At 38.2% G+C, this 27934-nt stretch overlaps 1 protein-coding gene across 1 annotated transcript in view; it reads right to left on the bottom strand.

Moving 5' to 3' along the window:
- PEPD (peptidase D) overlaps positions 1-27934 on the bottom strand; it is a 280769-nt gene that overhangs the window by 179693 nt on the left and 73142 nt on the right. Inside the window, exons 7-8 of the mRNA XM_007474760.2 lie at positions 12341-12385; positions 2603-2678 (exon numbers count right to left, since the gene is read on the bottom strand). Of these exons, the coding sequence (XP_007474822.1) occupies positions 2603-2678; positions 12341-12385 (121 nt within the window). The remainder of the gene's footprint in view (positions 1-2602; positions 2679-12340; positions 12386-27934) is intronic.

The raw sequence follows: 27934 nt of genomic DNA, 5'->3' as shown, positions 1-27934 counted from the left end.
TACCGAGTGAGACAAAATAATAACAAAATTCATCTAGAGAAACAAAAAGTCAAGAATCTCAAGGGAATTAATTTTTTAAAAAGTGGAAAGGAAGGGAGTTTAGAAATATCAGATTTCATGCAAACTTTATTAACAAAGAAACCCTCACTACATTACAAATCATCAAAACAATTTGGTAATGGTTAAGAAAGAGAGATTGATCGGTGGAACTGATTAGATATATGCTTTGTAGATCCAATGACTATGTATGGTAACCTAGTGTTCAATAAACCCAAAGATTCCAGTTATTGGGTCACAAACTCACTATTTGATAAAAATAGCTAGATCAAATGGAAAACAGTATGGCAGACAGTAGGCCTAGATCAACATTTCAATTCATACCTCAAAATAAATACTGAATGGGTACAAGACATAAAGGATGACATCATAAACAAACTGGAGGATCAAAGAAGAAAATCCCTGCCGGTTTTTTGGATTGGGGAAGAGTTCATGACCAAACAAAAGCGAGAAAGGATCACAGAAGATAAAATGAATTATTCTGATTACATAAAATTAACAAGTATTTGCACAAATAAAACCAATGAAGCTAAAATTAGAATCTAAAAAGGTAAATGGGAAAAAAATCTTTGCAGCAAATTTCTCTCATAAAGATCTAATTTCCAAGACACATAAAGAACTGATTCAAATTTATAAGAATAGGAGCTATTCCTCAGTTGATAAATGGTCAAAAGGTTTTTTAACAGTTTTCAGAGTAAAAAGAAAATCCAATCTATTAATAGCCACATTTTAAAATATCCTAAATTACTAATAATTAGAAAAATGCCAATTAAAACAATCCTGAGGTTCCACCTCTTGCCCATCAGCTTGACAAAGTTGGTTAAAAAAGGAAAATGACAAATGTTGGGGGATCTGTGGAAAAATGGGTCAGCTGATGCACTGATGTTGAAGCTATGAACTAGTCCAACCTTGTTTTAAAGCAAAACTGCTGAAAAATCTATTTTTATTTATATATATATGTAATATATAAATGTATATCTATATGTAGTACATATTTGATATATTATATTATGCATACCCTTTGACCCAGGAATACACAACTGCATTTATACCCCCAAAAGAGGGACAGAATAGAGATATACAAAAACATTCACAGCAGCTCCTTTTTTTTTTCTTGTGATGGAAAAAAATAAATAGCAAAACCAAGTGAGTACCCATCAGTTGGGGAATGGCTGAACTAGTACATGAATGAGATGAAATACTCTTGTGCTATAAGAAATGATGAAGGAAATGGCTTCAGACACATCTGGGAAGGTTTACAGAAAATGACACAGAGTGAAGTGAACAGACCAATTCATACAATAACAACAATATTATAAAGACAACCACTTTGAAAGACTTAGGAATTCTGATTAACACAATGTCTAATCACAATTCCAAAGGACTCATATAAAACATACTATCCAACCCCAGCTAACAAACTAATAGACTCAGAGTGTAGTTTGAGACATTGAGGGAGGAGGGTGGGGACACAGTCAATGTGGGAATTTGCTTTGCTTGGTTATACATTTGTAACGAGTTTTGGTTTTCTTACTTTCTCAAAGGGAAATGGTGCACAGTGGAAGAAAGATGGAAGATCTTGATGAAAATAAAATCTGATTTTAAAAATGAATAATTACAACCTATATTTTATTATCACTATTTAAAAAGAAAAAAATTTTAATTAAGCAAACAGTATCAAGAAAGTGAACCCCTATTCTAAGTACTCCATTCACCGAAGCATGTATCTTCTTTTCTTTGCAAATAATTCTTTAATAAGATACCACTACTCCTAAAGAATAGGCAATCCCCTGTTTTCCTCATTTTTAAATGGAGAATTAAGGCTGCCAATGTTACCCACAAGCTAGCATTAAGCCTCTTGGTTATTTTGTGTGCCAATGGCACACAAAAGTGTGATCTGTGGACACTTGGGACTCCATTAGGTCCTTTCAGGGGATCCACTAAGTCAAAATTATTTTTACAATAACTCTAAGGCATTATTTGCCTATTTAAAAATCCTCCCTTTGCCAACCTCACATCTTTGTGAGGCCAGATTTTCTTCATATACTGTACTTGATTTGTAAAACAATGCTACTCCTTATTAATTTTTCATTTTGGAAAATATTTTCATAAAAATGTTACATATTTTAACTTATATTTAAATAAATTAATAAATATTTTAAATGTTTAAGTTTTAATTTCTAATATGGTAAATTCTGATAGCTATAACCCATATAAACAAAAGATCTTTGGGGTCCTTGATAATTGTTAAGAGTATAAAGGAGTCCTGAAACAAAAAAAAAACAAAACTGCTGGTCTATTTTATCTCTCAGTCTTCAGAGCTCTTAGGTCTCAATAAGGGAATAATATTTAAGGGACAATCAGAAAGGTGCAACGGTCATTCTATTCCTTATATAACACATGACATATCAACATGTTCTTTTTTCCAGTAAGTCAGACATGGCCTTTACGTATATCCAGTTCCCTCTACAGTTGGATATTAAATACAAGAGCCCAGAACATTCTCTGAATCCAGGTAAGCAATTCCAGGTAACAATATCCTTACCTCTCTATGGGCATCACTGGAGACTTTGTTGGTATAGCGCAAAACCTCCAACTCCATGTCAGTCTTAATCACGCGGCTTCAAAGAAAGGGTGAGAAACAAGTTAGGTGAAAATTGGTGTTCAAATCAGATTTCTTGATAATGACTAAATAGAATTTTGTCAGAAGTGAAAAAGCAATGGGTTGGCCACATATCCAAAGAATCTATTTTCCGAATAAAGAAAATACTAAATTAGGCATGCAAAGACAAATCAAAACAAACTCCAACTCTGAAACAATGTCATCAGCAAATTCATAGCATACCAATGCCCTCTCAGATAAACTGACCAAACTGGAGGCTTGTTCCTTCATGTGACTTCATTATGCTCTAAAGCATCCTGACAGACCATTCTGGCTTCTTAATGGGTTAGTGTGAATTTCATTGAACTACACAAACATAGGCTTTCTTTTGACTTTGGGGAGAGGGGTACTCCCCCCAAACACATCAATGCTTCCAAATTCCAAGTATCTTGACAATATCTCTTGTCCCTAAATAGCTAAAATAATCAGTCACTATATGGATCTTATAATCATATTTGGCCCTTCTCTCATACAAAAATTATATGAGAGAGCACCTAGAACCTGTCAGCACTGACCACAATAGCTATCTTTACAAAGGAAAACATCAGGAGTTTGGAAGAAAAAAACAAAGAACATACTAGCCACTTTTATCCTTATGGAGTTTGTTTTTGCCTTTAATTGAGCACATGACATCTAGACATCAACAATGATATCTAAGGAAAACTTTATGTCCACCAAAAGCTATCTTGTGTTCAAGTTTCTATACTTTTTTGTGTTGTGGATTCCTTTGATAAAGTCTTTGGATCCCTTCTCACAATAATGTTTTTAAACACATAAAATAAAATTCATAAGATTACAAAGGAAGACTATTATACTGAAATAGCCTCAAAATATTATTTTTAAAAATGTTCATAGACCCCAGGTTAACAACTCCTGTTTTAGGTTGTAAGTCACTGACCACATAAGGCACAATATTGCCCTGAAGAGGCATTATTACCATGACTCACTTCTGCCTTCAGAGTTTTTATAACCTTGTATTCCTTTCACAAAAAGCATTCACAAGCTCTCAAAATGTTGTCAAGTCCCATTTCTCATGAAATGAGTCCTGTTATGAATTCCCCTATTGTCAAAGGGTGAGAAACCCCTTGCTCTCCTAATAGGCTGCTGAATTTCATCCAAGGCAAAAGTATACCCATTTGTCATGTTTGATATGTTTTGGTATGAACTACATTACGAAGTTGCGATTCCCAAACAGCTTCTTTTACTCATCAACTTGGCAACAACAGTTATGACAGAATAGCTTGTTTCCATAATGTTGGCCTTCAACCAGGATCAGAAATGTAATGTTGAGGACCCCAAACTAGTTCCTATCTGAAATCAAGGCTCAGAGGGTTTGCTGACATTTTGTTTGGGGAACATAGCCCCCTCCTCTTTTGGCTCACAGATGCCACACATTCCATACTTTGTCTCCGCCTACTCCACCCCATTACCCCCCCACCCCCAATCACTGGAGGTCTTGGAATGACCGTTCCCTATTTATATGAGAGCTCTCTAGGGAACACATTTTCCTGGTTCCTCAAGCTACACTGCTGCAGCTTCCCTTGTTTGGCTGGGTTGAAGAAAATGGAAATAAAATTGCTGGGATCCTGAAATAGTCATTCTTTTCAAACTAAAATAGAAAAAAGTGTCCATGATGAACACATGCTTATCTAAGTGGCAGAATCTGCTCTTCTTTATACTTTTTCTTTTTGGTGGGGAAAGTGAGGAAGAGGCCTGATCTCCTTATCCCTTGAGGTCTGGAAGAACAGTGGCCACACAATAATGCCACTGTTGATCAACTTGGGAGCTTTGCTCATTTTTCAAAACACACTGATCCACCCCTTGTTAGGCAGTCTGGTGACTCCCCTGTTCCTAGGGACTCACTATAGCCATGCCAGATTTAGTCCAGACACCCAGTTAGGGACGGTCCCTACTGCAACTCAGAACTCCTGAGCTCAAGTGATCCTCAGCCTCCCCAGGAGCAGGGATAACAGGCAAGAAAGTCTACCCCCTCCCAAGCTCCCCACACTTCATACCATACACTATAAACACAAGTCACACATGCCCAACTGCCCTGCATGTGTGGTAGAGACCCAGATATGGGAGTAGGAGAGCATATGGCTCCTTTAGGTTTTAGTTTTGCCACAGGACACAGATCAAGAGGATATGTGTGTTTGCTTGCATGTGCACACACACATGTACATGCCCAGGTGTTTGAATAGCACTAATAGTGAAGACTGTCCAATTTTTTTGCAAAAGTGAATTTATTTCAGCTACCAGTGAAGTAAGGATGGTCACCAAAGAAGCTGTGGCCACAGAAACCTGCAGCCAAGGCTGGAGGAAGGCAGCTTCCTTTCAGGTTTAAGCACAGACATGTTTATTCAGTAATGATGACTGGCCATAAATGAGTTATTTCTTTTATGTCTAACAACTGAGGCAGAGCTGACTCTCTTTATAGTTAGATCCCTGCTCCGAGAGAGAGGTGGCAGCTTGTCTGGCTGCTGAAGAATAGCTTCTCTCTCACACTGGTGAAAAGAAGGGTGGCATCCCTGCTGCAGGGGCATGGCATCCCCGGTGCTGTCTAGCATATTTTCTGGAGTGTTAGAGTGTAAGCTCCTAGAATAGATGCCTGTAGACGACCTAGAGTCTAGCACAGGGCAATGCTTAATAAACTTCTGTTGTTATTGTTGTGGCACCTAATTTAGAGCCTTGGTACTGACACATCAGCATACATGACTGTTATACTGATCTTTTTTTAAAAACAGAATAGTGGTGATTTCAGTCCTCCCATTCTTCAGGCGATAAAGGTGAGACCCTGAAAAGTTCTATCTGCTTATTATGATCACAGTCACTCAGTGACTGTTTCTGGATGGGAATCTGATACTCAGAATCAGACTCACAAACAAACAACCACACCAGTTCTATATGATCAGGCTTGCTACCCTATCCCCATCCCCAAACTTTCACTTCTAGGTTCTATAACTGAAGGTCTATTTAGTTTGTCCTGAATTTTTGTTCTGGTCACGTAAAAAAAGTATCATGAACTGAGTCAGTTAGAATTATCCTACAATTGCACAACTGAGATGTGATCTGTATGGTGGGGCTTCAGCCTGACCCAATTTAATCCAAAGTAAAAAAATAAATAAAATCTGAAAATAGAACCTTGTCATATGAAAGGTAAGAGGCACCTTGCGGATTTAACCAATTATCCATACTTTACCCTAGACACAAAATCTAGTCTGGCCACTGGACTAAATAGAATTTTTCCCAACTTGGATTCAGTTATCTCCATGACCAGAAGGACCAGGACCAGTTTTAATTCTCTGCGGAAAATAACAACACTTTCAAACATTCCACAAGAAGACTCCCCAATTCTAAGAAAGAATTCACTTCCTAAAAATCTGCTGGGGATGTCTGTCTCCGGGCACAAGGTAGCAAGCAAAGAGAAATAGGCTGTCCCTATATTTATACAATGTCTATGAATTTCTGAGGGGACAGAGATGCTTGATAAAGGTGCTAATCAAACTAAACACAATTCAAGAATGGTCAGGGGAAAGTATGAGAAAAATTTTCTCTCTCAAACTTTTAATTCGCTTTTAAAGTTCCTCAGGGTACCGAAGACAGCTAGGCAGTTAAGTGGCACAGTAGATAAAAACACTGGGCTTGTAATTGGAATAGAACTGAGTTCAAATCTAGCCTCATTGGCTGTGTGGCCCTGGACAAGTCACTTAATCTTTCTGCCCCAGTTTGCTCAACTGTAAAGAGGTATTAATGATAACACCTACTTCCCAAAATAATTTCAAGGATCAAATGAAATAATTATTATAAAGCATATAGAGTAAGCACTATATAAATGTTGCCTGTTATAATGATTATTATTGTAAGAATCGAATGAGGTGATCTTTGTAAAGTCTTTAGTGCACTATCTGGCAACATAGTGGGCATTTTAATAAATGCTTGTTTCCTTCCTAATGATTTCTTATAGGTTAATACTGTTGCTAAGTGAGAAATGGACTAAAGCAGTCTTCTGTGCAATTCTAAACTTTTCTATCAACAAATAGATATATGTGTGTATATTATATTTTTGGTAGATATGAATATTAAAAGCATTCTCTCAATGAATAACATAGAATTTAGTCATACAAACATCAGAAGCATATTCTTAAATCAAGAAACACTTGGTTGTTTAATGAAGCTGGGCATGGGAAAAACAATAGACTAGAAGTCTAGCAATCAGGAAATATGGGTTCAACTCAATCAACAATAATTAAGCTCCTACTATATATAGTGATGTACTGTGCTAAGGAAATTGCAAAGTAGACTTTTTTTGACCTCAAGAAGTAATCTAGTAGGGCAATAAGACACAAAGATAGCTAGAATGTAAACTCCTTGACAGCAGAGATTATTTCATTTTTTGTCTTTGTAGATGTCTAGCATTCAGCATAATATGTGGCATCCCGTGGGAGCTTAGTAAATGCTTGCTGAGTTGAAACTAGTAGAAAATACACATTACATAAGCAAACCAGAATGTAAGGCAAAGTGCAATGGGAAGTCTAAAGAAGGAAGAGATGGTATTGGAATTTAGTTTGAAAGGAAGTCAAGAGGTAATGAGGGCAAGGGAGGGCATGAGTAATGAGATGGAAGCAAGAATGCCCAGAGCATGATCAGGGGACAGACAGTAGTCCAATCTGACTGGTAGGCTAAATCCAGGGGCCACAGGGGCCATAGATGTAGACGTGACACAGCTTTCAGAAAACTGCTCATCTAGCCTCAATTTAACATTAAGGAAATTGAGCTCCAAAGAAGCAAAATGACTAACCCAAAGTCATATAGAACATAAATGGCAGCATTGGGATTTTAAAACAGGATTCCAAATACAGAGTTCTTTCAACTGCCTTATCCTACCTGAACACTTTTGGTGAATCGAATGAATGAAATCTGGAAATAATCTATTGGTACTTGATTGTGGAGGGCCTTGGCCTTGAATGCCAGGTGAAGGAGTCTGATGAATACTACTTGGAAGGCAATGATAAGGAGTCATTAAAATTTTTGAGAGTATTACATGAATAGGGTTCTAGCCCTGATTCTCATCTTAAAGTGCTAAGTTCCATTGGTTGAGTGAATTCTTCTTTAAAAGCCTGCTGCCTCTTCTGCTAACTGAGGGTACTGGACTAACTAAGCATGAAGGTTTCTTCTTGATTGAACATTCTATGACTCTAAAGTCTTGGGGGACAAAGTAAAAAAAAAACTGGGGAAACAAAAAGAATAAAACCCACTCAAACCCAGAAGTTTTAGAGTCATCTGTTAAATAATCTGCCATGAGATGGGAAGATAAAAGCCAGAACCTGGTAGAGATTTATCTGTGAGACTTTTAAAATGTTCTTCCTTCACAAACTTGCCTCAGGGCCAAAGTGCAGAATTAAGACATCAGTTAAAGAAGGCATGAATGGTGCAATGATTAAAACAGTAGCAAGGCAAGATGAAGTATTTCTTAAATTGATCTTTAAGACTTAATGTGCTATTGTATTAAACAAAGAAACTTTAAAAAGGAAGTTCTCAACTCATGCCTAAAGATGAACAAGCTAGATACTCTGCCCATCTGAGGTCCAGCCACTTATGTAGCTGGAGGGCTTCCCAGTGATTATGTTCACCCCTGACCAGGGACTCACCGATGACTAACAGAAGAATAATGAAGACTAAAGCTCTCCAAAGACAAGGATGGAAAGAGATGAGCTCACTATCTCCATTTATTGTGAGGAAATAGGTAAGCAACTGGTTCTTACAAACAAACCAGGATCTTATGAAAATGAATGATTTTTGAGATGCTTTTTTTTCTAGTGATATTTTTATATGCTGCAATGTAAAAGGATTCTGAATGTAGGTGGTAGATGAGAGATTATAGAGGTGCCTCAAGCTCAGGATGGCTTGAACACTCCTGAAGAGGATCTCAGATTTCCAAGCATCAAATTCAATGCCTTCATTTGCTCAATTTCATTGGACATCCTAAATATAAGAAATATAGGCCATGCTTTCATATTTGATTGTTCTTCCTTCCATGTACCCTCTCTTTTGTTTTTCTTTAGATATAGTAAAACCTCAGTTACACAGAATGCTTGGGGAATCAAATGTTCTGGTCAGTTTTTGTTTGCTTGTTTGTTAATTGGGGGTTTAAAATATCTTAATTTAAAATAAAAAAATGGTAAATTAACCTTAAGACTTAAATCTCTTCTTAAATTATCTAGTCTTGCTCTAAAATTCTGTGATTCTATATAATTCCTTAATGTGAACTGAAGGTCAAGTTGAATCCATAACAAAATCCTAAGAATATTTAGTCATTCTCTTCTTTTCTAGGCCAAATGACAAATCACCTAGCTATCAGATCTCTTGATAAATTCTCTCATGCTACGCTCTGTTGTTACTTCAGGGTTATGGACGTGGAAAAAAGCAGGTAGATAGAAATATGCATCTTATCTAATTGCCTAATTAATATAATGAATTATATTCTAAATAACATTCAGAATAATTTCCCTTCATTCAATTAAGAGCTCTAAAAATAGAATGACTCCATTTAAAACAAATTTACTTAAAAATATCAGAATTCTTATAGCAATTTCTATCATTCTTCTATGGTTTTTCTAAGAGTTCTGAACTGTAAACAGAGTACTGAGCTATTTATTCAGTGAAAAAGTGGCTCCTTTTGTTTCCTACCCCTACCTTCAGAACAATTTAATCTTGCAAAACAGGAAAGAAGTATATTCTAAATTACAAAAGCAAGAATTCTGTTCTTATTGGGTTTCAACTTAAGACTTATACACATTGAAACTACAATACCCAAGGTAAGAAAAGAAATTATCAACTATGATCTCATGTTTGTGGGGAAGAATATGATTACATTAGAATTTACAGGAAATCACAAGGCATTTGCTCTGGATAATGGTGTATAATAAAACAGTCACCACAAGGAAATGGATAATACTTGAATGGCAAAAACATAAAAACGAAGCTTCTGCTACTCTAGGAAGCAGATGCCTGCAGATCACTCTGGCTCTTTCTTGAGAAATTCGAAATTCTGAGCCATCTAAGGTCAGTACGTGCACACAGGCATCGAAGGTCAGTACGTGCACACAGGTTTGCAACAGCCAACATGAGAAGCCATATTGGAAAACCCAATATATCAGCAACAACTGCAACTCTGTCATCTGGGCCATCACCAGGCACTTTTACAAGTCTCATTCTTCCCCCAAACTTGACTGCAAAATGGTATTCAGTAGCAAAACAGATGGGTGAGGCAACAATTCTGAATTATCCAGGCCTCTGCAGAGTTAGAGGATCAGTCCTGGCAGACTTGCTTCAGAACTTGGGCTTTACAGAGAGGCTCAGTTGGAGCACAGCACTGAGGGTTTGTACGAAGGTACTTTCATCAGAACCACACTGGTTTCTGTGGTCAGGAAATGTGTCAAGAGTCTCCATTTGGGAGCATTTGTGCTACCAGGATCCAAGCCAAAGTGGTCTGCCAAAACAATTGAATGAGAGCGGAAACTACGGCCATAACAAAATCTTCTCAGGGCAGGGCATGGGGTACCTCTTTTGCTCTACTTGAGGAAGAATGTGTCCTTCATCATTAAAAACAGGAAAACAATGCTATCAGCTCCTCAAAACTGTGAGTCATGAAATCTATGGACCCATCACTATTTAGGGTCAGTCCTGTACTAGTCTCTGCCTTCAAAGCTATTGTCACCAATTCCCTTGGCTGCATGAGTCACCTGCAAACCAGGTGCATGGCTACAAGAATGCTTTCAAATGTCATTAGCTCTTGAAGTCATCTACATGACATTATCCACTTTGTGAACCAGACAACTATGCAAAAGGGCCTGGCTTCTTCCCACTGAGGGATCACACATGCTCCTCTGAGACTGCCTGCCCCAGACATCATGTTACATATTCAGAGGATGCGAACTGATCCTATGCCTGAGATACACAGGGAACAAGTTAAACAGGTGCTACATGACCCAGGCAGAGAGAAATGGTATTTTTGTTTCATTGCTGGTTTGGACTTTTTAGTCTTTCCCTTCTTCCTACTACCCTTTTATAATAACACTGAGATACAACCCTGGTATCGCTATGGCAGAATGGGGAAACTTCAATTATTCTCTCCTTCAGAAACCCTCCCTGCCACTATGAGTGGAGGAATGGGCACCACCCAGGACAGGAGAGTGGGACTGATAAGACTAAAATAAGTTTGATCCAATGGTCAAAAGGCTTTGCTACTTCAATAAAGCCAATATAGAGTTTCTGATTAGAATTAATGAATGATCCACTGGGGGAGAGGGAGGGAGGTAGAGGAAAGATTCTTCCATTTTATAGTAGGGAAAAGGAGAACAAGAGTAGATTTGCCCAAGGTGACACAGCAAATCAGTAAGAGTTGGCATTAGAGCCCAGGGTTCCTGACTCCAAGTTCTTTACTAATTGTTTAGAGTTTAAATGAAGCTAAGTGCCTAGACACAATCACACTTTCTGAAGAGAGCAAAGAAATAAAACCAATAGGACTCAGTGGTGCCATTTGAACACACTAATAAGTTGTAATTGACATCATGGGAAAGACAATTTCATATTGAATCTCACTTCCTCCCATAATTAGGGGAAAACATCAACATCCGAGCCATCCAGCATCACTCTCATTTTTGGGCAGGCAATTATGATGATTACAATGGATTTCATTGACAATTATTACAGTCATGAGAACAGCAAAGGGCCCATGCCATTAAAACCCATCCCAAAGGAAGCTGTAATGATGTGACATTTATAAAACTCTGCTGTTTGCAATGAGTGTCAAATTATTTCTCCTTCAGGTACTCGTTTTCATAACATTAGGATATATTCTTATGAAGCAAAGTTCATCTTAGAGCCATGGGATTTAACTAGAATTAAAGTCGAGGAATTAGGAATCGAGGAAATATCGATAGGACGTTGTTGATTCACCAGCACTGAGACAAGATGTGGGCCCTGTGAGCAACTATGTTTCAGGAAGGGAATTTCAGGGGCAAGTCAGAAGATATTTTTTTAAAAAATGAAAATACTATTAAAGAAGTCCAGCCAGTCTTTTCAGATGACCTTATTCCCAGGAGAAAATTCAATAAGAGGTGTTAAGTGCTCTCTCTGTTAGAAAGTTGGACTTGATTTGAGATGGGATGCTCATCCTGTACCACTCATCTCATTAGGGCATTCTCACTACTTTTGTTTCACCTTAGGGACTGAGTGAAGGTGTCACCTACTTCTAACACACTGATTATAAGGAAATCATAGTCTTTTTATCAGTATCCCTGGGGGTGTAACACCTGATTTCTTACAGACAGTTAGTCCTCTGTCTGTGATTTGAAACCTTCACCTCTGGTCAATCATCCCCCAACTTCTCACTTCCACCTTATCCCTTGAATTTGCCTGTCATTCCCATGAAATTCTGGTCCCTGTTACCACCTGGCCTCTTCTTTAAACTCTAGATTGATCCTAATTTTGGAACCTGACCTTATTTGGAAATAGGAGCTAAGGGATGAGTATTGCCTCAGACCTGGTCACTGGATATGATGGAAGGGATGGGAGGAAAGTGCCCATTTATGAGGGATAAATAAATTCAAGAATACTCACCACTCCACAATTTCTGGATGAAGAATGGTGTTGTTGACTTTGAATCTGTCAAAAAAACGACAAGCATCAATTCAACTGTCGAACATTTATGAAGTCCCTAATATGTGAGACTTGGGCCAAGCAATGAGAAAAGATTCAATGGCTAATTAAATAAAAGCTCATAGTCCTGTAGAAGTGATGAAATATAATATAGAACATAATAAATTCTGTAAGTAGTGCATAGAAGAGTACAAAGTGCCCCCAAGTTCTGAATTATGAAATTTTCCTTCTAATTTATCTTTAAAATATTATGACCAAGAAAAGATAAAAACTAAAAACAAACCTTAGCCTTGTTCTCTGAACCAAAGAACTTCTACTCATGTATATAGCAGACTAATTACCTACTGAATTACTATACTCTTCCAGACATACTTTTAGAAAACCCCTCTAGGGCCACAGGATGCTTGCTGTGAATGGCTCAGTGGGAAGAAAAGAAATTCTTGCCAAACATCCACTAAAATTAGGGTCATAACGTTTGGCTTTCATTTCAAGAATATTAATTAGCTTTGAGCCAGTATGACCTAAGAGATTCCAAAATTACATAAAGTGTAGCAACAACAAACACTTCCTTTGAAGAACACATACCTGAGTGACTCAAAGCACTTCATACATTTGATTTTTTAAAAAATTAAGCCTAGCATGATAATGTTCCTGGGACCGATGAAGTGGGGAGGGGGCTGTCATTCAGACATGAGAAGATCTGCAACAATCAATTTCAAAATCACTTCTGCTATGAAACAAAGATCATTTGGGGAAGTAATAATAACTAACATTTCTCCATACACTTTAAGGTTTATAAAGTTCTTTATATACATTGTCTCCTTTGAGCTTCACAATAACCCCATATTAATGTCAGTCTCATTTCCCATTTGAGGAAATGGGCTCCAAGAGATAAGTGTCTTTCCCATGGTCACAGTAAATTTCAGAAATGGAAAGTGAATCCAGATCTCGTATGTCCAACATCCTTCCTCAACCTCTAGTTGCTTCTAGTCCATATTAATGACAGTGAGCTGTTTCCTCAATGAAAAACTCAGGATATGGGAATTATCCCTAGGCAGGATGGATACAAGTGTCAACTGACTAAAAGGATTTGTTTGGGTTTTTTGCTTTTCTTAGGCAAAATTGAAAAGGGAAAGGGAAAAACTGTTTGCATGCCTTCACAAAGTCACCCCTATTAAAAAAAAAAAGGTCACATTTACTCCCATCTGGAAAAGTTCTTTTGCCCTGACTAATAAAGGATTTGAAACACAAGCTTTACAGGGTACATAATGCCAGATGAAAAAAATTACATCAGGAATTAGAGCTGTCCAGGAAATGGCACAATATGAAGCAATGGAAGCAAACATTGCCTTGATGTGCATTCCCAAAGCCACATATGGCAAAGATACCAGTCACAAAAGCTGCATGTCCAAAAGTTCAACTTTCAACTTGCAAAAGGAGAAAGTAAGACACATTGTCACAAATTCAGAGCCACAAAGAATTGGACCCAATGACAGACATCCGTGATCACAGGCAAGGAACAACATGTAAGACACAAAAACACAACTTCCACTTAGCCTTTTTCTACTGAGCAAAATCTTTTTGGATGTTTTATTAGTGTCTAACTACTATGAAGAAAGAAATGAAAATTTTGGTGCTGTAGCAATGTAACAGGTAACCAAGGGGTGTCAGGATCTAGAGACAAGAGATATGATGGGGAAAGAGATAAGGAACGTCACAGCCTCCTCTGGAGTGATGAGAGCTTGCCAACACTCAATGCATTTATAATGACAAGATCAGGATAATTTAATTCTAAGTGTCCAAACACTCCTCCATTTAAAAAAAAAGGTTAAAAAAACTAATAACCTTTTGAAAGTCAAAGTACTATTCACAAAATATAAAAGAGAGACAGCCAAAGGACACCAGGAAACTCAAAAAAGAATAAACAGGTCACATGGAATAAAAGAAAGCAGACAACATAAATCAAGAAGACAACCTAGATTTTGTCTTATGTTTAGTCAAATGTCAGCTTGGCATTAGGGAAAGCAATGGCCTATTTAGTATGAAGAATATGCTAGTGATTGCAGGGTTGGTGAACCTTACTAAAGTAGAAACTAGGGTACACAGCCTGGTCAGCCTGAAAGAGATGACCTGGGCCTTGACTTGGGCCCAGAGCAGTAGAAATCGAAAGGCAGGTGGGAACTTGGGAAATGGTAAGAAGATAGTTAGGGGCATGGCCTGGACACCTACTGAACTCTCTGTAACTCTCTTTCCTCCAAAAGCTCAAGCCCTAACAAGGAAGGCAGAATTTATACAAAGAAAACAATGACCTAGTGGAGACAGAATACTTGTTTGTTTTTCAAATGTGCCCCAGGTATATTCTCCCACCTCCATGTCTTTGATTATACCATGCCCTATGACCTAATGCTCTCCCTTTCCTCTACCTCACCACCAGTTTCTATCAGTTTTTTAAATGCAATTAAAAAGGGGGTAGGGGGTAGCTGGGTGGCTCAGTGGATTGAGACCCAGGCCTGGAGACAGGAGGTCCTGGGTTCAAATCTGCCCTCAGATACTTCCTAGTTGTGTGACCCTGAGAGTCACTTAACCCCCATTGCCTAGCCCTCACCACTCTTATGCCTTGGAACTGATACTCACTATCAATTCTAAGACAGAAGATAAGGGGTTTTTTTAAATTAAATTAAATTTTTCATAAAAGGAACTCCTGCATTAAGACATTGCATAACCCTGTTTGTTTTGTTTTTTAAACCATCAGTGGTTGCCAACACTCTCTTAATTGCTGGATCTCCGCCTTTGCTCAATCCTCACTCCCTCTAACTCTGCAAAGTTTTGACACCACTGATCACCTTCCTCTCATTGATACTGGTTCCTTTCTAGGTATTTTTGATACTGATGTCTCCTAGACCTCCTCTAATGGATCTTTCTCAGTTTTTTTTGTTGATTCTTCATCCATGTCCCATCTACTAACCATAACCATCTACTAACCATAAGGGTCCCTTCATCCTCTTCTCTTTTCATCTTATACTTTCTTATTTTGTGGTCTCATCTTCTCTCAAGAGTTCAATTATTGTCTCAATGTAAATGACTCTCAGACCTTTAAGTTCAGAGCAAATTTCTCTCCCTAGATTAGATCATAATACTGCTTTTTTTGGACATCTCAAATTGGAAATCTTTGTGGGTATCTCAACTCATGTTCTAAACAGAAATCATCACCTTTCCCCCTAAATTCTACCCCCTTCCAAACTTTCCTATTATTGTTGAGGGTATCATCATCTAGGTGCACAATTTCAATCAGTCACGTAAAAAAACATTTATTAAGTATTTATGTACCAGGCACTGTGCTAAGTGCAAGGAGTACAAATAAAGGCAAAAGAATAACCTGCCCTCACAGAGCTTATCTAATGGGAGAAGACAACATGCAAAACAAAGCAGAAAAACATGAGGAGAGAAGAAGGATCTATATAAGGAAGATTTGGGAAGGAATGCAACTGAGTGAAGGGTGAAGAAATGGCAGTTCTGGGAGGAAAGGTCTCTTCCCTCTAATCAGAAGGAAGGAGGAGCCTTAAGAACAGAGAGCACTGGCAAGGTCTGAGTTCCAGAGCTGAAGTGACCTTATAAGATGAAAAGATTCCTGAGAGAGGCACCTAGGTGGCTCAGTGGATAGAGAGCCAGGTCTAGAGTTGGGAAGACCTGGGTTCAAATCTGGTCTCAGACATTTCCTTGCTATGTGACCCTGGGAAAGCCACTTAATCCCCATTGTCTAGTCCTTATCATTCTTCTGCCTTGGAACTAATACTAGTACTGATTCTAAGGCAAAAGGAAATGGTTTAAGAAAAAAGAAAAGAAAAGATTCCTGGGACATGATGGAATGCAAGCAGGGAGGAAATTACTTCAGTGTCATAATCTTCTCTTCACTTTTACTCATGAATTCCATACATCCAATCTGTTGCCAAATCCAATAATCTTTAATATCAATATGCCTACTATGTGCCACAAATAATAATAACAAAAATAGACTCTGCCCTTAAGAAACTTATAATCTTACCAATTCTATCATGATATCTCATGTATATTGCTCTTCTCTGACCTCACACAACTCCATTTCTAGCTAAGGTCCTCATCATGTCTAACACACCTCATAGCAATAGTCTTCTATAGGCCTTACCATATCACTTACATCCCCCTTCAACATACCCTTAATGAACCTCGGTGGTTTTCTACTGCTTCCATGATCAAATATGAAGTCCTCTCTCTCTAAACACGACTCCCTTCCTACCTTTCCAGCCTTCTTATACTTTATTCCCCTCCACATGCATACTACCCAGGCCTAATTCCCATGTCTTGTACATGACACCCTCTATCTCCATGCTTTAATGCTAGGTATTCTCATGTCTATAACACTCTTTCCTCATTTTACTTCTCAGATTTCTTGGCTTCCTTTAGCTCAGCTCAAACTCTACCTTCCGCAGAGGGCCTTTCCCAGTCTTCCCCAGATGCTTAAGCCTCCACCTCTGATAGTATCTTTCATCTATTCTTAATGCAATTTGTAAGTACTTAAGTTTATATGTGGCTTTACATACTATATTACGGACTTCTTGAGGGCAGGGACTGTTTTTCTCCTTCTTTGTCATCCCATGGCAAGTGGTAAGCACTTAAATTTCTTGTGATTGATTTCTACATTAACTTGACACTGGTTATTTAATACTTGATACACACTAACCCTGTAAAGCAAATACTACAAGTTGTACTATCCTCATTTTACACATAAGGCAACTGAGACCCAGAAGAGTAGTGAATTACCCACAGCCACATATCTGGGATTTAATAGATACTAAATGATTGAATCAACATATGGCTGAAGGGCAGGAATACAATCCAAAGGACTAGAAAGCTTTGTTTATCAGCAGTCAAAGACAATTTAAAACAGAAGATGATTCACCAACTGGAATGACTAGAAAATTGCTTTGCTCCCTGGTTCCTACACATACTAGTTTGGCAACCTTGAGTAAATCACTTTCCCTTCTAGAAGTGGGTTATCTCATCTTTGAAATGGACATAATATTTGAGCTAGGAATCTTAGAGACGTTTGTGAAGCAAGCCCTCTGTATATCATGAGGTGCTAGATAATGGTAAGTTTATCAGTTTCATGTCATATGTTCTCAATAACATTCAGGGATTATTTAAAATAAATATTATAATATATGTATTAATAAGGGTCAGAAAGCATTAAACATGGCTAAACTAGCTACCAAAATATATAAAATTTATTTTGCTGTTCCATTTTAACAATAGTCATATCTTTCATACATTTTTAAATTCACATCTTTATAGATTAATAATCTTTCAAATCCTCATATTCAGTAATTTGACATTTAGCAGGTTATTCAAATTAATTTGTACCAAATTGTCTTCAAATATGCAAGGCAATTTCAATAAAAATAGCAAAACAAAAAGAAACATGCTTAATCTGAATAATTAATTCCTATGAAAATATCACAGAAAATGACTTGAATACAGAGCCTTCTCACTGGCCCAAATGTAGCAAATGGAATATATGTAGTTTGTGCCTATCTTTCACACAACCAAACCACAAATCTACAAAACTTTTATGAATATACAACCTCCCTCACTTCATATCCCTTCAACACGACTGAATCAAGTCCAAATTACTCTCTTTGGTATGCAACAGGCCTACTCTTTTTCTCCCACCTTATCTCTCCAGCTTCCCCAAAAGGAATCTTACTTCTGGCTTGACCATTGCTTTCTGCACACATTGTACTCATTTCCCACCTCCATGCTTCTGATCACATCTTTTATCCTGTTTGGAATGTCCTCCTCTCCCTTTTCCATTTACCCAAATTTTAACTTTCTTTTTAAAGTCCAGTTTGCATCCTACGTCTTTATTTTTACTCTAAGCTCAAGGGCTTTCTCTTATTCCTCATTAAGTTAAATTTTCCTAAAGAATGTTAGGATCTCTCTTGATTCTATCACCCTTTATCCTAGAATTACACTTATTTACAAACATAATCTATGTCCCTCTCTTCCTAAAAAAGAATCCAAGTTTCTGATGGTCAAAAATATAGTCATTTTTAATCTTGTTCTTAATCAAAGTTTGTTGACTTCTCTGAAAATTTCAGACACTGTTGTTCTTTTACCTCTCTGAATGACTTCACAGCATTTCCCAGAATCAGAATATCTGACCTGCCTGGGACCTTAGAGACCATCTCATCCTCCAAACCTCTCACTTTAATGAGGCCCTGAAAGACGCCATAACTTCCCCAAAGTGAGGGAAGACTCAGACCCAGGTCTTCTGCCTTCAAATCCAGGATGTTTCCCCATATACCATGCTTCCATGACTGTATCCTAACTGTGTGGAACTCTCCTCTAGACTACCTATGTATAGAAAGTTATCCTATACACTATCTTGCAACACAACTAATTTGAAAACCCAGCCCTACTGTAGGGAAAGATCTCATTATACATATAGTCTCCTCCACAGAGCCAAACAGAACAAGGTTCATTAATAAGCTCAATAAATACCTGATGAATTGGGCTGTACACATCAGCAGCAGAAGCTGTTACAAACAGAAACAATGGGACCATATCAGGTCAGACAATTCTTTCCCCCCAACTATATGTCACCTCCTGGGGTGGGGTGGGGTATCCTTGCTCCTATCCCATATCCCATCCTGTCCAGGCTCAATTCTAAGCCAAATATACATTCTATTTCCATAGCTCCTCTCTCTCTTCACTACCAATCAACCTGAAGACTGCCATGGCTTTCCCTGACCAATGTCTTCCAAAGGAGACTAACAAGCAAGGCATACCTAGCACAGTGCCTTGCACAGAGTGTTTAATAAATGTTTATTAATTTCAACTGATTAACCGCAACTCATATTTATACAGTGCCTTGAAGTTCAGAAAGCACTAGCCCTTTGACAGAGACCTAATTTACATGAGGAAAGTAAAGCTCAAGAGGTTATATGACTTGCCCAAGGTCACAGACAACTTGTCAAAATTAAAAACTGGAGCCTTTCTCCAACTGTAGGTTCAACATTCTTTCCATTACACTGCAGCTGCCTCTTGGTATTAACTTGTAGGACTCATGCAAGATGCTTCAGTAAAGGGAATAGGGAATATTCTCGATGAGTAAAGTCACTGAACTCTTTACCTCAGGAATTTAATTCAACTATGTGAATAAAAATTAAAAAAGACCCAGGTCCTTCCTTCAAGCAGTTTACATTCTAGTGGAGGGTTGGGATAAAGGCAGGCAGGAGTCTGACATACACAGGATTACTGACATTCAGGCTAACATAGGAGCCTCCCTCTTGCCCAAAATAAAACCCTAGTAGCCCAAAGAGAGTAATAAAAGGACAGTCTTCCATCAGCTTCAGGATCAAATCTCGCATCCTTAAATTATCAAATGCCTGACTGTGCCAACTAGCAAGGAATTTAAGAAAAAGTTAGAGGAAGGTTTCTGATGGAACTTCTTCCTAGGCATCTATAACATAAAACTAAACAATGACACTCTGCAGCAAATTCAGAGGCAATACAAGTTGTAGGGTACCTGGTACCAAGTGCTGGCCCTCTTTCACACTGCCAGGACAAAAGTGACACCACTACCCCAACTGCTTTCAAGGGCAACATACTCCCCTAGCCTCAAAAAAACAAAACAAATGAAAGGGTTACTTGTTAAAACCAGAGATTAATCAACAGCTTTGAGATCAGATATGTTTCTGAAGAAGTTCCAAAGAGTTGAAAACTGGGATACAGTGCAGTTCTTGAGAGAAGTCACTAAGCCTCCCCCAAAGGAGAAGGACACAAGATTCATCTTGCTTAGGAAAACAGGCTATTATTATCCACAGCCCAACAGCACTAGAGAGAAAGGCCCAACCAAGGAGGGGAGACAGATGGAACTAGTGAAACCACAAGAGTCCTCCAGAACAAATTTCATCTCTATCTACCTTGTAGGAATCTGGGAAACAAGCCAAGGTCCCCTTTTACGGCCCATTATTGGTGTCCTTCAACCAAACCACCAAGAAGCAAAGTGACTGGGTGTTAGAGGAGCAAGGAAGAGAACACTGAAGACAACTCACCAAATAGCTGCAAGAATCTGAGAACAGCTCAACTCAGTGCAAGTAATTTTAATTAGACAAGACAGGAGATCATTGGAAATGGGGCAAGATTATGAAACCAAAGCATCATAACAACCAGTCAGGGAAAAAAATTCAACCTGAACCTTGTCTAGTGAGCCAACAGCTACTTTAAGCAAAGGTATTAAACCTAAGGCACACCAGGACGAATGAGCCCCCAGAAATAGCCACTAGGGTACAGGGAAGAACCAGAAGGAAGAGGAATGTGAAAGAAGACTGGCAGCACAAAGTGACACAGCAAAGATGGAGAGAGACAGAAGTCTCCTCATACACACAACACAAAAAATCAATAAAGAGTTTGACCTGTGAGCAGGGGAAAAATACACACCCAAACAATGAAGATGAGAGATCTTCATACCACTAAGTACAGTGAAGCTCTGCCTGCCCATGGGCATTTTCATTGCCAATGGCTACAAATACAGGCCTAGTCCAGGCCATGAGTGTATACTCCCCTCCTTTATTAAGAAGATCACATTTGAGGAGGACACATAAGAATGTGTTTTACTGTGACAGGTAGGAGGCCAAATCCAAGAAACTAGATTCAGAACATTCTTTCAGTGTAGGTGGAATAAAATTGACTTGGGATTCACTCAAGAGGGGCCCATACACATCAGTTCAACCTGATGGTAGTTCCTTGAAGTTGGTGATTCTAAAGAACTCAGTGCTTCAGAAGCCAGAGGAGCAGATACTTCATTCATATATGAGAAAAATCATCTGATGTCAGTGCCCTTCCCCCTAAAAAAAAATAACGGTTAGCAAGAACACCAAGAGTCCTAAACTGGTACTGGAAAAGAGAGGAGAGATCACACTAGGGTGAAGAAATGGGACACAAGTTTCCGGTCAAGATGGCGGCTTAGAGAAAGCTAAAGTTCAGATCTCCGGAAAACCCTTCCCGACCGATCTCAAACTATAAGCTCCTAAGGCGCCGAAATTCAAAACAATCACCAGCATAGACCCTGGGAATCCTCCTCCTGGACCTGGACCTGGATCAGAAGGTACGGCCCCCCTCAAAAGCCAGAACCCGAGATCACTCAGACCTAAGGGGTAGGAGCGCAGAGTCAAAGCCTCCGGGAAGCCACAGTCCCGCCCTGCTCAGAGAGCAGGGCCGTCTGAAACAACAACAACCCTCAGGGCCTTCTATCCAAGTCCCAGTGAAAGTCACTGCCCTCGGAGCTCCCCTGCAGAGAGCAGGCTTGTCTGAAACAACAGCAACCCTCAGGGCGGGCAAGACAGCCTCACAGGCTGGATCCTGCTATCCAAGTCTCAGTGAAAGTCACTGCCCTCGGAGCTCCGGGAAGCCGCAGCCCATCCCCCCGCAGGCCAATGAAAACAGCCTCACGGCCAGCTATTCTGAAGGCAACTTCCGGAAAGCAACCCGACCCAGAGAGCCAGGGGAGAGTGTGGCCCCCTGGTCCGACCCTTCCACTCCAGTTCCAGTGAGGCATACTCAATTTAACCCAGGGAAACCTCATAGAACCGACAATCTGCCCAGGACTAAAGCCTCTGAACACCAGACAGAGATAAGAAAAGCTAATCCTCCACATTCAGAGATGGCAAACTCCAGAGAAGCACAGAAGCCCCAAAATACCAAGAAAAATAAGAAGAAAGGGGCGACTTTGGACACATTCTATGGAGCCAAAATACAAAATACAGAGGAGATAGAAGATGATATACAAGAAAATGCTCCAAAACCTTCCAAAGGAAATGGAAACTCTCCACAAACCCATGAAGAATTTGAATCAGAAATGACCAAAAAGATGGAAGCCTTCTGGGAGGAAAAGTTGGAAATAATGCAAAAGAAATTCAAGCATCTACAAAACCGGTGTGATGAAACTGAAAAGGAAAACCAGGCTTTAAAGGCCAGAATCAGGCAGCTGGAAGACAACAATCGTGTAAAAGAGCAAGAATTAATAAAGCAAAGCCAAAATACCAAGAAATTAGAAGAGAACATAAAATATCTCACCGACAAGGTGACAGATCTGGAAAATAGAGGGAGAAGAGATAATTTAAGAATAATTGGACTCCCAGAAAAGCCAGAAATAAACAACAAACTCGACATGGTGATACAAGATATAATCAAAGAAAATTGCCCAGAGATTCTAGAACAAGGGGGCAATACAGCCACTGACAGAGCTCACAGAACACCTTCTACACTAAACCCCCAAAAGACAACTCCCAGGAATGTAATTGCCAAATTCCAAAGCTATCAAACAAAAGAAAAAATCCTACAGGAAGCCAGAAAAAGACAATTTAGATATAAAGGAATGCCAATCAGGGTCACACAAGACCTTGCAAGTTCTACTCTGAATGATTGTAAGGCATGGAACATGATCTTCAGAAAGGCAAGAGAGCTGGGTCTCCAACCAAGAATCAGCTACCCAGCAAAACTGACTATATACTTCCAAGGGAAAGTATGGGCATTCAACAAAATAGAAGATTTCCAACGTTTTGCAAAGAAAAGACCAGAGCTCTGTGGAATGTTTGATACCGAAAATCAAAGAGCAAGGAATACCTGAAAAGGTAAATATTAAGGAAAGGGGAAAAATGTTATCTTCTTCTTTTACTCAAACTCTCTTCTATAAGGACTACATTTATATCAATCTATGTATACTAATATGTGGGGGAAATGTAATGTATAAATAGGGGGTAAAGAAAGACCAAATAGAATAATCTTTCTCACACAAAGATTCACATGGGAAGGGGAGGGGAAGAAAACTCCTATAAGAAGGAGAGGAAGAGAGGGGGTTTTTTTTACTTAAACCTTAATCTCAGGGAAATCAACTCTGAGAGGGAAAAACATCCAGATCCATTGGGATCTTGAATTCTATCTTACCCAACAAGGGTAGGGAGAAGGGAAAACCAAGGGGGGGAGGGGGAGAGGGAGAACAAAAAGGGAGGGAAAGAGAGGGGGGAGGGGGAGGGAAGAAAAAGGGAGGGACTAAAAAGGGAAACATCAAGGGAGGGGACAAGGGGGACTGATTCAAAGTAAATCACTGGACTAAAAGGTAGAGCCGAAGAAGAAAAGGTTAGAATTAGGGAAGGCTATCAAAATGCCAGGGAGTCCACAAATGACAATCATAACTTTGAATGTGAATGGGATGAACTCACCCATAAAACGTAGACGAATAGCAGAATGGATTAGAATCCAAACCCTACCATATGTTGTCTTCAAGAAACACACATGAGGCGCGTTGACACCCACAAGGTCAGAATTAAAGGATGGAGTAAGACCTTCTGGGCCTCAACTGATAGAAAGAAGGCAGGAGTGGTAATCATGATATCTGATAAAGCCAATGCAAAAATAGACCTGATCAAAAGGGATAGGGAAGGTAATTATATTTTGTTAAAAGGGACTCTAGACAATGAGGAAATATTAATTAATTAATTATTAATTATATAATATATAAATATTATAAATAATATAAATAATATAATATAAATAATATAATATAATAATTATAATAATATAATAAAATAATATAAATAAATAAATAAATAAATAAATAAATAAAAATTAATTAATAAAAAATTAATCAACATGTATGCACCAAATAATATAGCACCCAAATTTCTAATGGAGAAACTAGGAGAATTGAAGGAAGAAATAGACAGTAAAACCATACTAGTGGGAGACTTAAACCAACCATTATCAAATTTAGATAAATCAAATCAAAAAATAAATAAGAAAGAGGTAAAAGAAGTGAATGAAATCTTAGAAAAATTAGAATTAATAGACATATGGAGAAAAATAAATAGGGCTAAAAAGGAATACACCTTCTTCTCAGCACCGCATGGCACATTCACAAAAATTGACCATACATTAGGTCACAGAAACATAGCACACAAATGCAAAAAAGCAGAAATAATGAATGCAGCCTTCTCAGATCACAAGGCAATAAAAATAATGATTAGTAATGGTACATGGAAAACCAAATCTAAAACCAATTGGAAATTAAACAATATGATACTCCAAAACCGTTTAGTTAAAGAAGAAATCATAGAAACAATTAATAATTTCATCGAGGAAAATGACAATGGCGAAACATCCTTTCAAACCTTTTGGGATGCAGCCAAAGCGGTAATCAGAGGTAAATTCATATCCCTGAATGCTTATATTAACAAACAAGGGAGAGCAGAGATCAATCAATTGGAAATGCAATTGAAAAAACTCGAAAGCGATCAAATTAAAAACCCCCAGCAGAAAACCAAACTAGAAATCCTAAAAATTAAGGGAGAAATTAATAAAATCGAAAGTGATAGAACTATTGATTTAATAAATAAGACAAGAAGCTGGTACTTTGAAAAAACAAACAAAATAGACAAAGTACTGGTCAATCTAATTTAAAAAAGGAAGGAAGAAAAGCAAATTAACAGCATTAAAGATGAAAAGGGGGACAGCACCTCCGATGAAGAGGAAATTAAGGCAATCATTAGAAATTACTTTGCCCAATTATATGGCAATAAATACACCAATTTAGGAGAAATGGATGAATATATACAAAAATACAAACTGCCTAGACTAACAGAAGAGGAAATAGAATTCTTAAATAATCCCATATCAGAAAATGAAATCCAACAAGCCATCAAAGAACTTCCTAAGAAAAAATCCCCAGGGCCTGATGGATTCACCTGTGAATTCTATCAAACATTCAGAGAACAGTTAATCCCAATACTATACAAACTATTTGACATAATAAGCAAAGAGGGAGTTCTACCAAACTCCTTTTATGACACAAACATGGCACTGATTCCAAAACCAGGCAGGTCAAAAACAGAGAAAGAAAACTATAGGCCAATCTCACTAATGAATATAGATGCAAAAATCTTAAATGGGATACTAGCAAAAAGACTCCAGCAAGTGATCAGAAGGATCATTCACCATGATCAAGTAGGATTCATACCAGGGATGCAGGGCTGGTTCAACATTAGGAAAACCACCCACATAATTGACCACATCAACAAGCAAACTAGCAAGAACCACATGATTATCTCAATAGATGCAGAAAAAGCATTTGATAAAATACAACACCCATTCCTATTAAAAACACTAGAAAGCATAGGAATAGAAGGGTCATTCCTAAAAATAATAAACAGTATATATCTAAAACCATCAGCTAATATCATCTGCAATGGGGATAAACTAGATGCATTCCCAATAAGATCAGGAGTGAAACAAGGATGCCCATTATCACCTCTACTATTTGACATTGTACTAGAAACACTAGCAGTAGCAATTAGAGAAGATAAAGGAATTGAAGGCATCAAAATAGGCAAGGAGGAGACCAAGTTATCACTCTTTGCGGATGACATGATGGTCTACTTAAAGAATACTAGAGATTCAACCAAAAAGCTAATTGAAATAATCAACAACTTTAGCAAAGTTGCAGGATACAAAATAAACCCACATAAATCATCAGCTTTTCTATATATCTCCAACACAGCTCAGCAGCAAGAACTAGAAAGAGAAATCCCATTCAAAATCACCTTAGACAAAATAAAATACCTAGGAATCTACCTCCCAAGACAAACACAGGAACTATATGAACACAACTACAAAACACTCGCCACACAACTAAAACTAGACTTGAGCAAATGGAAAAACATTAACTGCTCATGGATAGGATGAGCCAATATAATAAAAATGACCATCCTACCCAAACTTATTTATCTATTTAGTGCCATACCCATTGAACTACCAAAATACTTCTTCACTGATTTAGAAAAAACCATAACAAAGTTCATATGGAAGAACAAAAGATCAAGGATATCCAGGGAAATAATGAAAAAAAAATGCATATGATGGGGGCCTTGCAGTCCCTGACCTTAAACTATATTACAAAGGAGCAGTCATCAAAACAATTTGGTACTGGCTAAGAAACAGAAAGGAAGATCAATGGAATAGACTGGGGGAAAGCGACCTCAGCAAGACAGTATACGATAAACCCAAAGATCCCAGCTTTTGGGACAAAAATCCACTATTCGATAAAAACTGCTGGGAAAATTGGAAGACAGTGTGGGAGAGACTAGGAATAGATCAACACCTCACACCCTACACCAAGATAAATTCAAAATGGGTGAGTGACTTAAACATAAAGAAGGAAACCATAAGTAATTTGGGTAAACACAGAATAGTATACATGTCAGACCTTTGGGAGGGGAAAGGCTTTAAAACCAAGCAAGACATAGAAAGAATCACAAAATATAAAATAAATAATTTCGACTACATCAAACTAAAAAGCTTTTGTACAAACAAAACCAATGTAACTAAAATCAGAAGGGAAACAACAAATTGGGAAAAAATCTTCATAGAAACCTTTGAGAAAGGTTTAATTACTCATATTTATAAAGAGCTAAATCAATTGTACAAAAAATCAAGCCATTCTCCAATTGATAAATGGGCAAGGGACATGGATAGGCAGTTCTCAGATAAAGAAATCAAAACTATTAACAAGCACATGAAGAAGTGTTCTAAATCTCTTATAATCAGAGAAATGCAAATAAAAACAACTTTGAGGTATCACCTCACACCTAGCAGATTGGCCAACATAACAGCAAAGGAAAGTAATGAATGCTGGAGGGGATGTGGCAAAATAGGGACATTAATTCATTGCTGGCGGAGTTGTGAACTGATCCAACCATTCTGGAGGGCAATTTGGAACTATGCCCAAAGGGCGACAAAAGAATATCTACCCTTTGATCCAGCCATAGCACTGCTGGGTCTGTACCCCAAAGAGATAATGGACAAAAAGACTTGTACAAAAATATTCATAGCTGCGCTCTTTGTGGTAGCCAAAAACTGGAAAACGAGGGGATGCCCATCAATTGGGGAATGGCTGAACAAACTGTGGTATATGTTGGTGATGGAATACTATTGTGCTAAAAGGAATAATAAAGTGGAGGAGTTCCATGGAGACTGGAACAACCTCCAGGAAGTGATGCAGAGCGAGAGGAGCAGAACCAGGAGAACATTGTACACAGAGACTAATACACTGTGGTATAATCGAACGTAATGGACGTCTCCATTAATGGCGGTGTAATGTCCCTGAACAATTTGCAGGGATCCAGGAGAAAAAAACACTATTCATAAGCAAAGGATAAACTATGGGAGTGGAAACACCGAGGAAAAGCAACTGCCTGAATACAGCGGTTGAGGGGACATGACAGAGGAGAGACTCTAAATGAACACTCTAATGCAAATACTATCAACAAAGCAATGGGTTCAAATCAAGAAAACATCTAATGCCCAGTGGATTTACGCGTCGGCTATGGGGGGTGGGGGGGAGGAAAAGAAAATGATCTATGTCTTTAATGAATAATGCTTGGAAATGATCAAATAAAATATATTTTAAAAAAAAGAATACACTGGAAAAAAAAAAGAAATGGGACACAATGTCCAAAGAGCCTC

The sequence above is a fragment of the Monodelphis domestica genome, chromosome 1, assembly GCF_027887165.1.
Source record: "Monodelphis domestica isolate mMonDom1 chromosome 1, mMonDom1.pri, whole genome shotgun sequence".
Classification (NCBI taxonomy): Eukaryota; Metazoa; Chordata; class Mammalia; order Didelphimorphia; family Didelphidae; genus Monodelphis; species Monodelphis domestica.
The sequence above is the reverse complement of the archived record's forward strand: the minus strand, read 5'-3'. Positions and strand labels throughout refer to the sequence as shown.